This window comes from Camellia sinensis, chromosome 5 (assembly GCF_055761805.1).
Source record: "Camellia sinensis isolate YWXY chromosome 5, ASM5576180v1, whole genome shotgun sequence".
Lineage (NCBI taxonomy): Eukaryota > Viridiplantae > Streptophyta > Magnoliopsida > Ericales > Theaceae > Camellia > Camellia sinensis.
In genome coordinates this window covers 168,054,039-168,067,315 of record NC_138965.1, presented here as the reverse complement: position 1 = coordinate 168,067,315, position 13,277 = coordinate 168,054,039, and the positions used below count along the sequence as shown (strand labels likewise).

The following is a 13,277-nucleotide window of genomic DNA, read 5'->3' as shown; positions in this document are numbered from 1 at the left end:
AAGAATCTGCTCTAATTGAATTAATTAGCAAGTTAGATGATCCTAATTTAAAACAAAAATACATTGATAAATTAAGATCTTTATTAATTCATTCAGATAATAAACCTAAGTTTGATAAACCTATTATTAGTCTATCTAAGACTTTAGAAAGATTTAAAAATAAAAATAAAGACATTACACTTTAAGATTTACAATCTGAAATCAACCAAATTAAACAAACTATCAGAGATTTACACCCAAAAGACAAAAAATTAGAAAATGAAATTATTACTCTAAAACTTAAGTTTAGATAATTTCCAACCTAATCCTAATAGATCACCTCATGAATCTGACCATAATTCTGATCATACTAATCGAGATAAACTTTTATTTGACAATCGCTCTCATAACCTTGAAGAAAAACGATTAAATCTAATCAATAAAATTTACATCCAAAAGTGGTATTCAAAAATTAAAATCGTTGTTGAAGACTTTGAATTAGACTTAATTGCTTTAATTGATACTGATGCTAATTTAAATTGTATACAAGAAGGATTACTTCCTACTAAATATTATGAAAAATGTCATGAGAAATTAACTTCTACTAATGGTAGTCAAATGTATATTAAATATAAATTACCTAAAGTTATAGGAAATTGAATGTTGCCATAAATCATAGGTGTCACGTTACGTTTATGTAGGTGTCACGTTACGTTACGTTTATGTAGGTGTCACGTTACGTTACGTTTATATAGATATGATCTATGGTAACATGCAATTTCATGTTACCATAGATCATAGATGTCACGTTACGTTTATATAGATGTCACGTTATGTATAAGTGTCATATTACGTTTATATAGGTGTCACGTTACGTTACGTTTATATAGATATGATCTATGGTAACATTCAATTTCCTATATATGGTTTTACTATTATTTATGATATTAACAACTAATATTGAGAGTATATGTGTCAACAAACTTCCCAAAGGACTTATGAGAATATAAATTTTTTAGTAGGACCGTATGTAGCATAAGTCTCCCTAATAGGACTTATAAATAATTTTCCCTATATTATTGGGTCTATAAAATTAGTTTAAAAAGTAGATTTGTATATCATTTTCCTTATAATAATGTTGGAAAAATAATAGTTCAATATTTGATTGTAAAAAAATCTCAAATTAATCAGAAACGTTATAAATTTTAACAATTAAAAATATAAAAAATTTCATAAACCAGTAATTAATTCTTAAGAAATCACACTTATAATTTACCCAATAATGTTTTTATAAATAGAGGAAAAATCCAATATGTACACCTGTAAAAAGGGTATACCATGCCTCTCTAGTTATGTTATTTTATTTTTAGTTATGATAAATTTTTTTATTTAGTTATAACATTATTTTAGTTATGACTTATGAGATCTGTAATTATATCTCATGTTATATTTAATTATAATTTTTTTAATTATTACTCAAAAAATATAAAATCATACTATTTTATTTTTTTAATTATAAAGTGCATATTTAAGGATAATGATTCATAAAAAAAAAAGGTCTTCAGTTGTTTGGTTTTAATTTTCTAAATTCAGTTTTCTGAAAATTGAGTTTTTTTTCGTACTTTTTAGTTTTTAGTTAATATTTTTAAAATTTTAAGTAATTTTTTATTTATTTTTTTAGATGTACCTTACTTAGATGTATCTAAATAGTAAAATATTTGTGAAAAAATATTTTAAAAAATTAATAAGGTAGACTTATTTATAAGTCATTTTTCAGTCACTTATGCTAGGCTAAGTCCTGTGTAATTTCTTATAGAGTCTCAAATCCTATTTAAATAGGAATGTATTTCACAAGATCCTACATAAATATAACGTGACGTGACACTTACATAAACGTAACGCAACGTGACACCTATATATACGTAGCGTAACGTGACACCTATATAAACGTAACGTAACGTGACACCTACATGAACGTAACGTAACACCTATATAAACGTAACGTAACGTGTCACGTTACGTTTTGCAAACTTAATGAGTTTTTTATTTTTTTAAATTGAATGTGAAAATGTTGCTGGCTTATATTGGTGTCACGTTACGTTTATGTAGATATGATCTATGATAACATTCAATTTCCTATAGATCATAGGTGTCACGTTACGTTTATGTAGGTGTCACGTTACGTTACGTTTATGTAGATATGATCTATGATAACATTCAATTTTTTATATAGGAAATTGAATGTTATCATAGATCATAGGTGTCACGTTACGTTTATGTAGGTGTCATGTTACGTTACGTTTATGTAAATATGTCACATTACGTTTATGTAGGTGTCACGTTACGCTACGTTTATATAGATATGATCTATGGTAACATTCAATTTTCTATATATGGTTTTATTATTATTTATGATATTAACAACTAATATTGAGGGTAAATGTGTCAACAAACTTTTCACAGGACTTATGAGAATATAAGGCTGTGTTTGGTTGTGAATTCAAAACGTGATTCTACACGTGAACTCCCGTTTCACGTTTGGATAGGATGTTCAAAAGTTGATTCAGCGTGTTAATTCAAATTAGATTTTGAAAATCCGTTTGGCAGCTTGTATCTCCACTTTCAACGTTTCTGAAAAGCTTCCATGTCCTTCTCTTCCATCGTCTCTGTTTCACGTAAACCTCATCTGTGTATCAAACCTTGGGGATGACCGAGCGGTAGACCTTGGGGATGACCGGGCGGTAGACCTTGGGGATGACCGGCCGGTTGTCCTCCTCTCTGAAGATGAACTGGCATCAATTATTTTATAGAAAGGTAAGGTTCAAAAGGTTCAGAAAGGTGAGATTTTATTCAGATTTTCTATCAATTATTTTAGAAAAAAATTAAAAACGTATTTTATAAGATGTTTGTACAGGCGTAAAAAATAAATTGATAGAAAAATTAATTGACACAAAATAATTTACATAGGTTTATTTTAAAATGATAAAATTATTTGAAAAAAAAATTATTCAAAAAAAAGATTTGAAAAAAAATTAATTGACAAAAAAATGGTATTTTTAATGTCAGTATTTTAAAAATAGTTTGGTTATTATTGTTGATAAAAAATATGGATATCAATAGAAAAATTAATTGGCAGAAAAAGATTGACATCGGTTTATTTTAAAATGAAAAAATTATTTCGAAACAACAATTATTCAAAAAAATTACTAAAAAAAATAATTGATAAAAAAAATCAATTTTTAATTTCAGTATTTTAAAAATAGTTTGGTTATTATTGTTGATAAAAAATATGGATATCGATATATGAGTTGTGTGTTTGATGATAAATTATTGGTTGAATTAAGTTTTGAAAATTATTTTCAAAACACATCACCAAACAAATTTTCACCTTTCACATGTCACATCAAACTTTCAAAACTTAATTCAAAATACATCTTCAAAACACAATTCAACACTCTATTTAAAAACCATAACCAAACAAATTTTCTACACTCAAATCATAATTCTACAACTCACAAACTCAAAATACAACTCATACTCTCAAATCACATTTACAAAATACAACCAAACGCAGGCTAAGTTTTTTAATAAGACCATATGTAGCATAAGTCTCCTTAATAGGACTTATAAATAATTTTCTCAATTAATAAATATACAAAAGTATATTAAAATTTTGTATTTTTTTAATATTTTTTGGCATTTAGTGATTTTTAAAATATTTTTTTCACAATTATTATATTTTTTAAGTATATTTATATTAGGTGTGTTTAAAATTTTTTAAAAAAATGTTGAAAAAATTAAAAAAAATCTTTGAAAATATTAAAATATAAAAAATAAAAAAATAAAAATTTTCTGAAAACTGCAACCATACAAGTTGAAATTTTGAAAAAAATGGTACTAATGACAGTAAAATTTTTACTATTCCGTGTTCGTTTCGCCTATAACATACCGTCATTAACTGGTAAAATTAACGACCTTTGGAGTGCGCAAAGTGAAATAAACATTTACGCCCAACCACAACCCAGTTATTAGGGTTTACACATTCGACATTTTTGTATACTCGAAACTACGGGAGACAAGAGAGAGAGAGAGAGAGAGAGAGAATGGGGACGAGAGAGAAGGATCAGACGACGCCGCATCAGCCTCTATTGAGCAGCCTGGTGGTACGGCCGTCGGACAGCGGCGGCGGCGGAGCTGGTGGTGGTAGCGATTACGAGCCCGGCGAGGTTCGTCGGGATCCGCCTCCGTATTCTCGCTCCGATCGATTCTCCGATAACCCTGGTCTGTCTTTGCTTCTACATCTTATATATGTATTATTATTATCTTTTCCCTAACTCATCTCTGCTTCTGAATCGTTTCCGTATCTGTGTGTGTTTAGCTTCTTAGCATTTTGGTAAACCCTATATCCATAATTCTAGGGTAACATGAATCCGAGATTGGTAGATTCGTTGTAGCTCATATATTTATATACATATATGTGTGTGTAAACACCTACTATTGATACAAAATCGCAAGCAAATAGATATGTAGGTATGGTGTGTGATGTGTAGAGGAGTTTGGAAATAGTCATGTTCTTATTTCAGCTTTCTTGATTTTCCTAAGGTGAATGTGGAGTTGGGTGTCTTGTTTCAAGCTGTGTTGGAATTGGATGCGTCCCTTGTTCATGTATATTTCTCCTCAAAATTGGTTTTGTTTAAAGGGTTGAACCTTTGAAGGCACTTTTTCTGTATGCACGCCAAGACATACATTTATAAATGTTTCATTCCTCTCATGGTTCCTTGCTATGCATTATAAACTCATTTTACTGATTGCCATGAATTTTGACCTTCGGGACAACCATATTTAGGAGGGGGTTTGGCAAACTTTTTTTAGTAGCTTTCTTGCTTTTTGAGGAAAAAATAGTTTTTAAAAAAGGGTGATGCATTTTGGCAAATGCTAAAAAATCTGCTTCTTTATTAGTGGGAAAGTTCTTTCCTTTTTTTGTTCCTTTCTTCAACACTGTTGTCAATTGCCAAACGAGCTTCTTTTTTCTTTTTTCTTTTTTTTTGAAATAGCCAAAACGTGGCTATTTTAATCAAAACCAAACAGGGGCACAATATTGGAAGACTGATTGATGTGACATAAAATCTAGCTGAACTGTTGGTCCATAGAAACTGTTGGTCTATAGAACATGTAATAGATGGTAGTTTTGTCATTTTCTCCAAAGCATGGGGGAAAATAATTCTGCAAGTCTAGATGCCCATTTTTTGTGATTTATTGTGTTTGGCTCATGTAGTTATGTATTTCGAGGGTAACTCCATGTTTTAATCCAACTCAAAGTATGAGGTGTGCAAGAGCCTAATGATGCAATTTTTAAAGTTTTTTTTGGAGTTCGGAGTGCTTGTAGCATCTATGTGTTTATTTATTCTACCTAGCTATTGTGTATATGTAGTAGCCATGTATCCCGTGTATACTTATGGACTGTTGTCAACATATGTAACAACATGTGATGCTTATATATGCAAACCTCTGTTATCAGAATCTTACGATTCGTGATTCGATTCACGATTCGATACGCAATTTTTGCAAAATCGATACGAATCTGTGAGTGAATATATTTTAGAAGTGAATCTTTAGTGAATCGCACGATTCACAATCGATTCACGATTCGATTCACTTTTTACGATTCATGCAATTTTTGAAATTATTGTGTTCGACATATTTTCGACTCATTTTTTTTCCATCTTTTTAGTGAAAATGACATAATACAACTTCTAATAGTAGTTAATATCAAAATAACCAACATATATATATGATTTGTTATTGTTTTAGTGATCATGAAATTTTTTATAGGATCCAATCAGATTCAGTCAGACCTAACATATTTTTAACCTTTCTTCTCATTTTTGTCCCCTTCAAAAAATTGTAATATATCTTCTAAAGATGTTTAAGATTAGAGTTACACTATGAATTATTTATTACTATTTTATTAAATTGAATACTACATGTGTGAGGTCAGTTATACCAGTTAAAATGTTTTAGGCTTTAAAATAAAATATCCCAAATAATTCTTTCTTATTATTTGCTCACTCTTACTTAAAAAAGTATATATGCTTATTGTCCAAATATCAATATCGTTGTTAACTATTGTTACTTTAGAAATTAATAGTTTCTATTTGGTTATCACCTTTATTAAGAATGGTTGATAAAAAAATCTATAAAAAAAAAAGAAAAAAGGGTAAGATGGTGATTTTACATAGGAGCCTTTGTCAATTTCTTACTTATTAAATTACGTGATTATCATTCAAAATAACATTTTTGTTGATTTAAGTCTAAATATTTTATATTCATAAGATACATTTAACATCTAAATTTGTAGATATATGTTTTTAAGTGATTTAGAAAAAGTGACCGAATCTTTACGATTCATGATTCGATTCAATTCGCGATTCGGTACGAGACCATTTCGATTCACGCTACGAATCCCGATTTGACAACTATGATGCAAACAAGTAATGGGAGTCAAGAAGAATTGTATACAAATACATGGGTAGAAATGGGAGGGCAGCGTAGCGTGCAACCACAATGGCTGCTATTAGTTTGGAAAGTTGAGTTTGATGCGATTCATCATCATAACAAAATTCATGACTTTAAAATTTGAATCCTCAAACTTAATGTGAATTTACTAGCAAATAATCTACACATCTCTCTTCAATTTTGCTTCCTGTCCAGCAAATTATGTGACTTAGCATTAAACGTGGTTTTCTTAGAGCTTTGTTTCCTCTCATTTTACTTTTGTTGAGGGAATTGGTAGAAAATATTTTTGGAATGGTCATTATATGGTCAATAATTTATCAAGTCAATGATTGCTTGAGAATAGGGCAATGGGCTCATGCTAGGGGTGACATAATGTTTACAATGGGGGGCTCATGCTATTGTGACAGAATTATGCAATGGGCTTCTGCAAGTCCATCATTTTGAATGTGCTATTACATCAAATTGTTTTCTTCATCACAAATGATTGTAGAAAATTGGGTAGTGCATTTCTTCTAGCCTGGAAGTGATTGTATGTCATTATTTGTGGTGGATCTACTTTTTTCAACAGTTCACCTTTGATCACAATGTGAAACAAAACTAAACCTTTTAAATTTGATGAATACTTGATTGGTCACATTCTTTTTGGTAACTGTTTGTGATTTGTGGTTATGTTGTGTTTTATATGGAATTTAATTGCTTAGCTATGGTATTGAATTTGAGACCTTACCTTACCCCTTTACATGACCTTTAGAAAAATAGATTTTTGGGTAAAAATCACAAACACCCCCTAACGTTTGAAGAAAACTCATGGACATCCCCTGATATTTTTAATATATCACAAACACACCTGACATTTAGAAGAAGAATCATGGACATCCCTTGACATTTAGTTAAATTTGATGAAAAGATCATAGACACCTTCTTTAACTTAAATAAATATATGTGATAATATTAATTAAATTATTTATGTATATCTGTGTGTATGTGATAATATTTCTATGTGTACGTGCATATAAAATGATTTTAAAAGTATGGTGTGACGTTTGCAATGTAAAAGAATAATTTTAGCCTTATCGTGCTATGAAAATGTAATTTAAATGAATATATGTGTAATTTAAATGAGTTTATTTATTTGTATAAGTTATTTTAAAAAAATATTGTGATGTATGCAATGCAGGATAATAATACTATAAAAATGTAATTTAAATAAATATATATGATGTTAAATTATACAAATGATAAGGTGTCTATGATCTTTTTGCCAAATGTGAAGGGGTGTCCGTGTATTTTTGCTAAATGTCAGGGGTGTTGGTGATACATTCAAATGTCAAGGGGTCTCATTGATATATTGAAAATGTCAGGATGTTAGTGTATTTTCATCAAATGTCAGTGGTGTTTGTGATTTTTACCTTAGTTTTTATTTTTTATTTTATTTTAATATATATATATATATATATATAAAGTTAGAATGTGAATTTCTTTAGTCGTGCTTCTTAGTGACAGATTTGTATTCCCATTATTTAGTATATCTGTAACATCTAATGATTTATGTTGCACATGGTTTTGTACACCCCTTTACTATGTGTTGCATGTCGATTGTTGAGCATGTGGTTCTACTGCCGCTTATGGAGTGTTAAATTGTGAATGAAATTTGCTATTGTGTTTTACAGCTTTGAATGTTGCCTGGTGCAAGAACTTGGGTCTTGAGGAAGGCATGTCAGTGTGAGTGCTGGTATTTGAAATGGTTTGGGGGAAATATTTTTGGGTTTTGAGTGGTAAATTTTTTTTGTGGAAAATATCATCGATGGATATTTGTGCATCATGTATGTAGTGATGTGGTGCAATATCTCTTGAAATTAGTGTGTACCTATCATTTCACTGCAGGCTATAGTTGGGGTTTTTTATTTGGAAATGTTCTGGAAATAGGGACTTTGGTATAGGCTTCAAGTTGCATGTGGGCTTTTAATTTGGCTGCCTGCCATCAGGGACATGTTATGAGGAACTTGCTTTGAAATTTGAGATGGTCGCTGGAAAAGTGTTGGGACATGTGCCATCTTTTAATGGGTAATTGCTGGATAAGTGTAATGGTATGATGGCATAATTCATAGTTGTATTAAAGTAAGGCATGCCTACACTGAATTGACTCTTGTTAGTTGGAAATTTCAGTATAGTGCCAGTGCTACAGGATGCGCTTCAACAGAAGCTGGAATTTGCATGGCAGAGGACACTTCGCTGTTGAAGATAGTAATGCTTGATTTTTGGTCTGTCAGTTTCATTAATGTGTGGAGATGCCATTGTTAGATCTCAATGACTGACAGGTGTTTGTGTGGTGATTTTTGGTTTCAAGGTGTTAATACAAGGGTGATTGGTTTTTTGGGGTTGTATTTTCCTTCAATTTTTTATATTTTCTTAGGATGGGTTAAATAGGGTATAATTGGGTGGTAAAAAATATTTCTAGTATGGGCACATGGAAGATTGGGAACTTGTAACCCATGTTCTTGCATGTCTTTTACTCGTTTCTCAGTGGGTTTTTGTATTTTTTTGTTCAATTGGTGGTGAATTAATAAACATCACTACAGATATATATACTTTCAGATGAATATTTGCAATGTTTCCTAGTTAAGTGGGATCTTCACTAACAGAACATTAACAAGGATTGAGGAATAAATTTGCGGGGGGTTTTGATGTTATGAATTTGCCAACTATTCCATTAATGTGGTTTTGTTCTCGGTATGGCTTATGTGGAGTTGTTTATTTATGCTAGTCTAAGGGCAACTTTTGGGATGTTCACTTGTATCTCTTCTTGCAAAAGGCTGAGGTTGTTTCCAAGTGAAGTGGATAAATTGGTAGGTGTGAGTTTTCAAATATTAACAATTCAGTTGGTTTGTCGGTTGTTTGTTACTGTGGGCTTTGGTCCTTTTGTTTTGCTGCTCTGATGATCGGCAGGCACTTCTCAACTGAAGTTTTGGGATGAAATTTGCTGGATTCTTGATGTTGGTAATACGTTCTTATTTGTTAGGGATCTATGCGCCGTAAAGTTCTGCAGGTAGCAGATATGAGTGAAGTTGTTGATAATAACCAAGGTGCCTCGTTAGGTTTTGGTTTTGTTGCTCCAGAATCCAGTAATTATTGGGTTGAACTTTCATGTCTTTAAGCAAAAAAGTAAATTTTAAACGTATTATGCTTCACAAGATAGATGGACATGGCTCTCAAATTTAGGGCTGTTGGGTTTTGAGAATTTTGATCATTCGTCATGTGGTAAGTATGGACAACGATGGTTTAACTTGCTCATACCTTCGGTTATAATTTCTGGCAACTTGATCTAGAAGCTTGAAGAGTGATGGTAAGGGCTGTTTCATTGGGTGAGCTTCATACTGTCTTCAATTTTAGTGTGTTGTTTTTGTATCTCGTGACGAGACACCATGGATGATGGTAACTCTGTTTTTGCGGACTTAGTTGAATTTGTCATTGGCATATTCATGGGTCTTGTACCATTGGATATCGTATGGACCTTATGCTTAATAGTTTTTTTTTCCTGATTTGCCTAGGGGTTTGCTTATCTTTGGACATCACTGGGTTTTTTTCAGGGTATAGAATTCGTGCAGGTTCTGGTTCTCCTGTGCGCCGCAGGAATGCAGATCACCGCTACAGTCCTGATTTTGATCATCCAGGTGGGCCACCACGCAATCGCGGGTACGGCAGTATGAGATCTCCTGGTAGATATCGAGACTATTCACCCCCTTATGGTCGTGGGAGAGGAGGTGGTGGCAGGTTTATGAATAGAGGATTTGATGGCCCTGGATTTGGTCCTGGGGCATTTAGAGGAGAAGGAATGCCCAGAAATAATCCTAATGTACGGCCAAGAGAAGGAGATTGGATATGCCCAGATCCCTTGTAAGTAGCATACTTCTATTTTCATTCATTCATTTATGTTTGTACAATTAGGCAATCTAATGTGCTTTTGCGTGGTTATCTTTGCCCTGTATTTCAATGTTCTTGAATTGGTTTGCCATTTCTGCCTTTGATTATTTAAATTGGTATATTGGAGTTTATTCTTACGCCTTTTGCTAAGTGAAGATAGGACTGCATATCCCTGATACTACCATCTCGTAGTTTAATGCAGTACAGCTGTGATCGCTTGGAGAACTTGATACTTTGTAGAACAATGAGCTCATCTATTTTGGTAGGGAGTTTGGAGGCATGTGTTGATATAGATAGATGTTGCCAATAGAACCTTGTGCTTAAGCACAAACACACTTGTGTAGACGTGTTTAGGAGGCAAGCTTGATTCTGTAAAACTGCCACTTATGTTCAGTTCTGCCCTTGTGAACATCCTTGATTGCCCATCAGTAATTGACTAGTATTGGACTGTAAGTATTTTGATTTCAAGTTATTAATAAATCTTAGGATTCTGGTGGAAATTTGTATGTAGAGTGAGGAGTACAGTATGTTAGCAGACTATAATCTATGGGTGCTGTGTGCACTTATCTTCCAGTTTCCATTTATGTGATTATGTGTTTGCAATTTGTTTGGGTTCTGTCAACATGAGTAGTTTACTTAGAACTTTGAGGGTATTATAAGAGACGGTAGAATTGTTCTTCTCTTAAAGAGAAAAAACAGGTCTAGATGATGTTGGTGAGAACAACTTTGAGGGTATTATAAGAGACGGTAGACTTGTTCTTCTCTTAAAGAGAAAAAACAGGTCTAGATGATGTCGGTGAGAACAAAAGGTAATGTTATGTAACCATGAAGGAACACAAATATAGTTATTTATTTCGTTGCTTATTGGAAACCGACCCTATGCCCACAATTATTGTGATGTAATCAGTCATGAATCAAGGTGATTTCTAGATTTGGGATCTTCAGACTTGATCTTTGGCTGATGGGGTGTGTTGTGTGTGTGATTGTCCTTTTTGAAGATTAGTTGTGTTTTTCTTTGCACTTTTAAGAGGTTAGTTTTACATGGTAATAGTATTTTGATTATACTTTGGAGAGTTTGAATTGATGCTGCTGTCTCTTTTCTATTTGGCATTTTTGTTATATACCTCATCTAGTCGCATATCTTCCTTCAATATCTCATTCTCTTTACCATGCCTCAGATGCAACAACTTGAACTTTGCGAGGCGTGAGTATTGTAACAATTGCAACAAGTCTCGTTATGCACCTGGAGGAAGTCCACCACCACGGAGGGGATATCCTGGTCCACCCCCTCCTCATGGTCCCCCACGCCGATTCCCTGGTCCTCCGTTGGATCGTCCTTCGGGCAGGTCTATGAATGGCTATAGATCCTCTCCTCGTGGTTGGGCCAGAGACGGTCCAAGAGAATTTGGGGCTGGTGGTCCTCCACATCCACGGTATGATGGAGGCAGGTTTACTGATCACCAAATGCGCAGAGATCGATTGGACTACCCTGAAGAAGATTATAGAGAGAGGAGCAAGTTTGATAGACCAATGCCGCCAATGGATTGGGGAAACAAGGACCGCGGTGGAAGGGATAACTTCTTCAACGAGAGAAAAGGATTTGAAAGGCGCCCACCATCTCCACCACTGCCACCGCCGCCATTGCCTCCGCCTCGTGGCCGATGGGCACATGATGTGAGAGACAGGAGCCGGTCTCCAATTAGGGGTGGTGGGCCAGCACCATCTAAGGACTATCGTCGGGATATGTACATGGAACAGGGACGAGATGAGCGGCGTGGTGGTATGGGGCGAGATCGGATCGGCGATGCATATTAGCTGTCGGTGGTGACTGGGAAGAGAATTTTGGTTCAAATAGTTGTGTGTGTCTTTAGTTTAGATATATGATATGTAGACTTGTGAACAGCTTAGAGAGGACTTCTCACCATGGGCGAAGCTATGCTTAAAGTAGTGGGTTCAACTTACTTCGTTTTTTTTATTTATTTTTTATAATAGAATTATGTAAGTATTATATAAATTTTTTGAGAGGTTTTCATAACTTGACATCTTTAAAATTGTTCAAAAAAATAGATTTTATCAACAACAAAAAAAAAAAAGCTGTTTAAAAAAAAATAATTTTATACTATTTTAATTAGCACGTAGGACTATTAATGGTTAAATATGAATATGAATATATAGATATGAGTGAGACATGTACGGATAATCATTATAACAATTAATTATTGTGTATGTGACATTTGATAATAAATAAAACATGATGTAAAAATGTGGTGAGTGTATTTTTATTGACATAATAAATATTATAATATTATGTTGTTTTTAAGAATGGTATAAAAATAAAAATAGAAATTGAAATTGAAATTGAAATTAAAAATTATATATACATATTTTTTTGGATAAAATGATGTAATTTAAAGCGGACTTTTCATTTTAAAATAAACCATCCATTTTTATGTTTTTTATTTATAGCATCACTTTTTTGATTTTTTAATATAAATTTTATATGTAAATAGTTTATAAAAACAAAGAAAGAAAAATAGATTTCTTTTGAAGTATGGAATTTTTTTTTTTAAGTAGAAAAACATGCAATATATTAAATGAAAAGCAAATTTCTTTTAAAACACGAGATTCTTAATTGCTTATAAAGATTTTTTGTTTTTCAAGTACAATTATTTTGTCTTTTCTCTATTTTTTATTTATTTATTTTTAACACGGTTTCTTCTCTCTATTTGATTGATTGGAAATGACAATCTTGTTGCCTTTAATTTTATTGAAAAAATATATATTAGTATACTTAAATATTGTTGTGTAATTTGACTAATTTGAATTATTTTATAATATTATTATACATGATATTTCAGTAC

At 32.2% G+C, this 13,277-nt stretch overlaps 1 protein-coding gene and 1 long non-coding RNA gene across 2 annotated transcripts; one reads left to right on the top strand and one right to left on the bottom strand.

Moving 5' to 3' along the window:
• The first annotated feature begins 3,853 nt into the window (after positions 1-3,853).
• LOC114271285 (RNA-binding protein-like protein) lies at positions 3,854-12,448 on the top strand. Its single transcript, XM_028212910.2, has 3 exons — positions 3,854-4,260; positions 10,083-10,389; positions 11,595-12,448. The coding sequence occupies exons 1-3, from the start codon at positions 4,083-4,085 to the stop codon at positions 12,229-12,231; spliced, it is 1,122 nt and encodes a 373-aa protein (XP_028068711.2). The 5' UTR covers positions 3,854-4,082; the 3' UTR covers positions 12,232-12,448.
• On the bottom strand, positions 4,036-10,253 carry LOC145790975 (uncharacterized). Its single transcript, XR_014330477.1, has 2 exons — positions 6,469-10,253; positions 4,036-5,485 (listed from the first exon to the last, which is right to left on the bottom strand). It is a non-coding gene; the product is annotated as an uncharacterized LOC145790975 (long non-coding RNA).
• Positions 12,449-13,277: the final 829 nt, after the last annotated feature.

What these genes read in the sequence shown, in the direction of transcription:
- LOC114271285 (XM_028212910.2), top strand. Translation starts at nt 4,083, where the DNA reads ATGGGGACGAGAGAGAAGGATCAGACGACGCCGCATCAGCCTCTATTG. An exon ending in TCGATTCTCCGATAACCCTG is followed by an intron (nt 4,261 to 10,082) that starts GTCTGTCTTTGC and finishes GGTTTTTTTCAG; the next exon opens with GGTATAGAATTCGTGCAGGT. An exon ending in TGGATATGCCCAGATCCCTT is followed by an intron (nt 10,390 to 11,594) that starts GTAAGTAGCATA and finishes ACCATGCCTCAG; the next exon opens with ATGCAACAACTTGAACTTTG.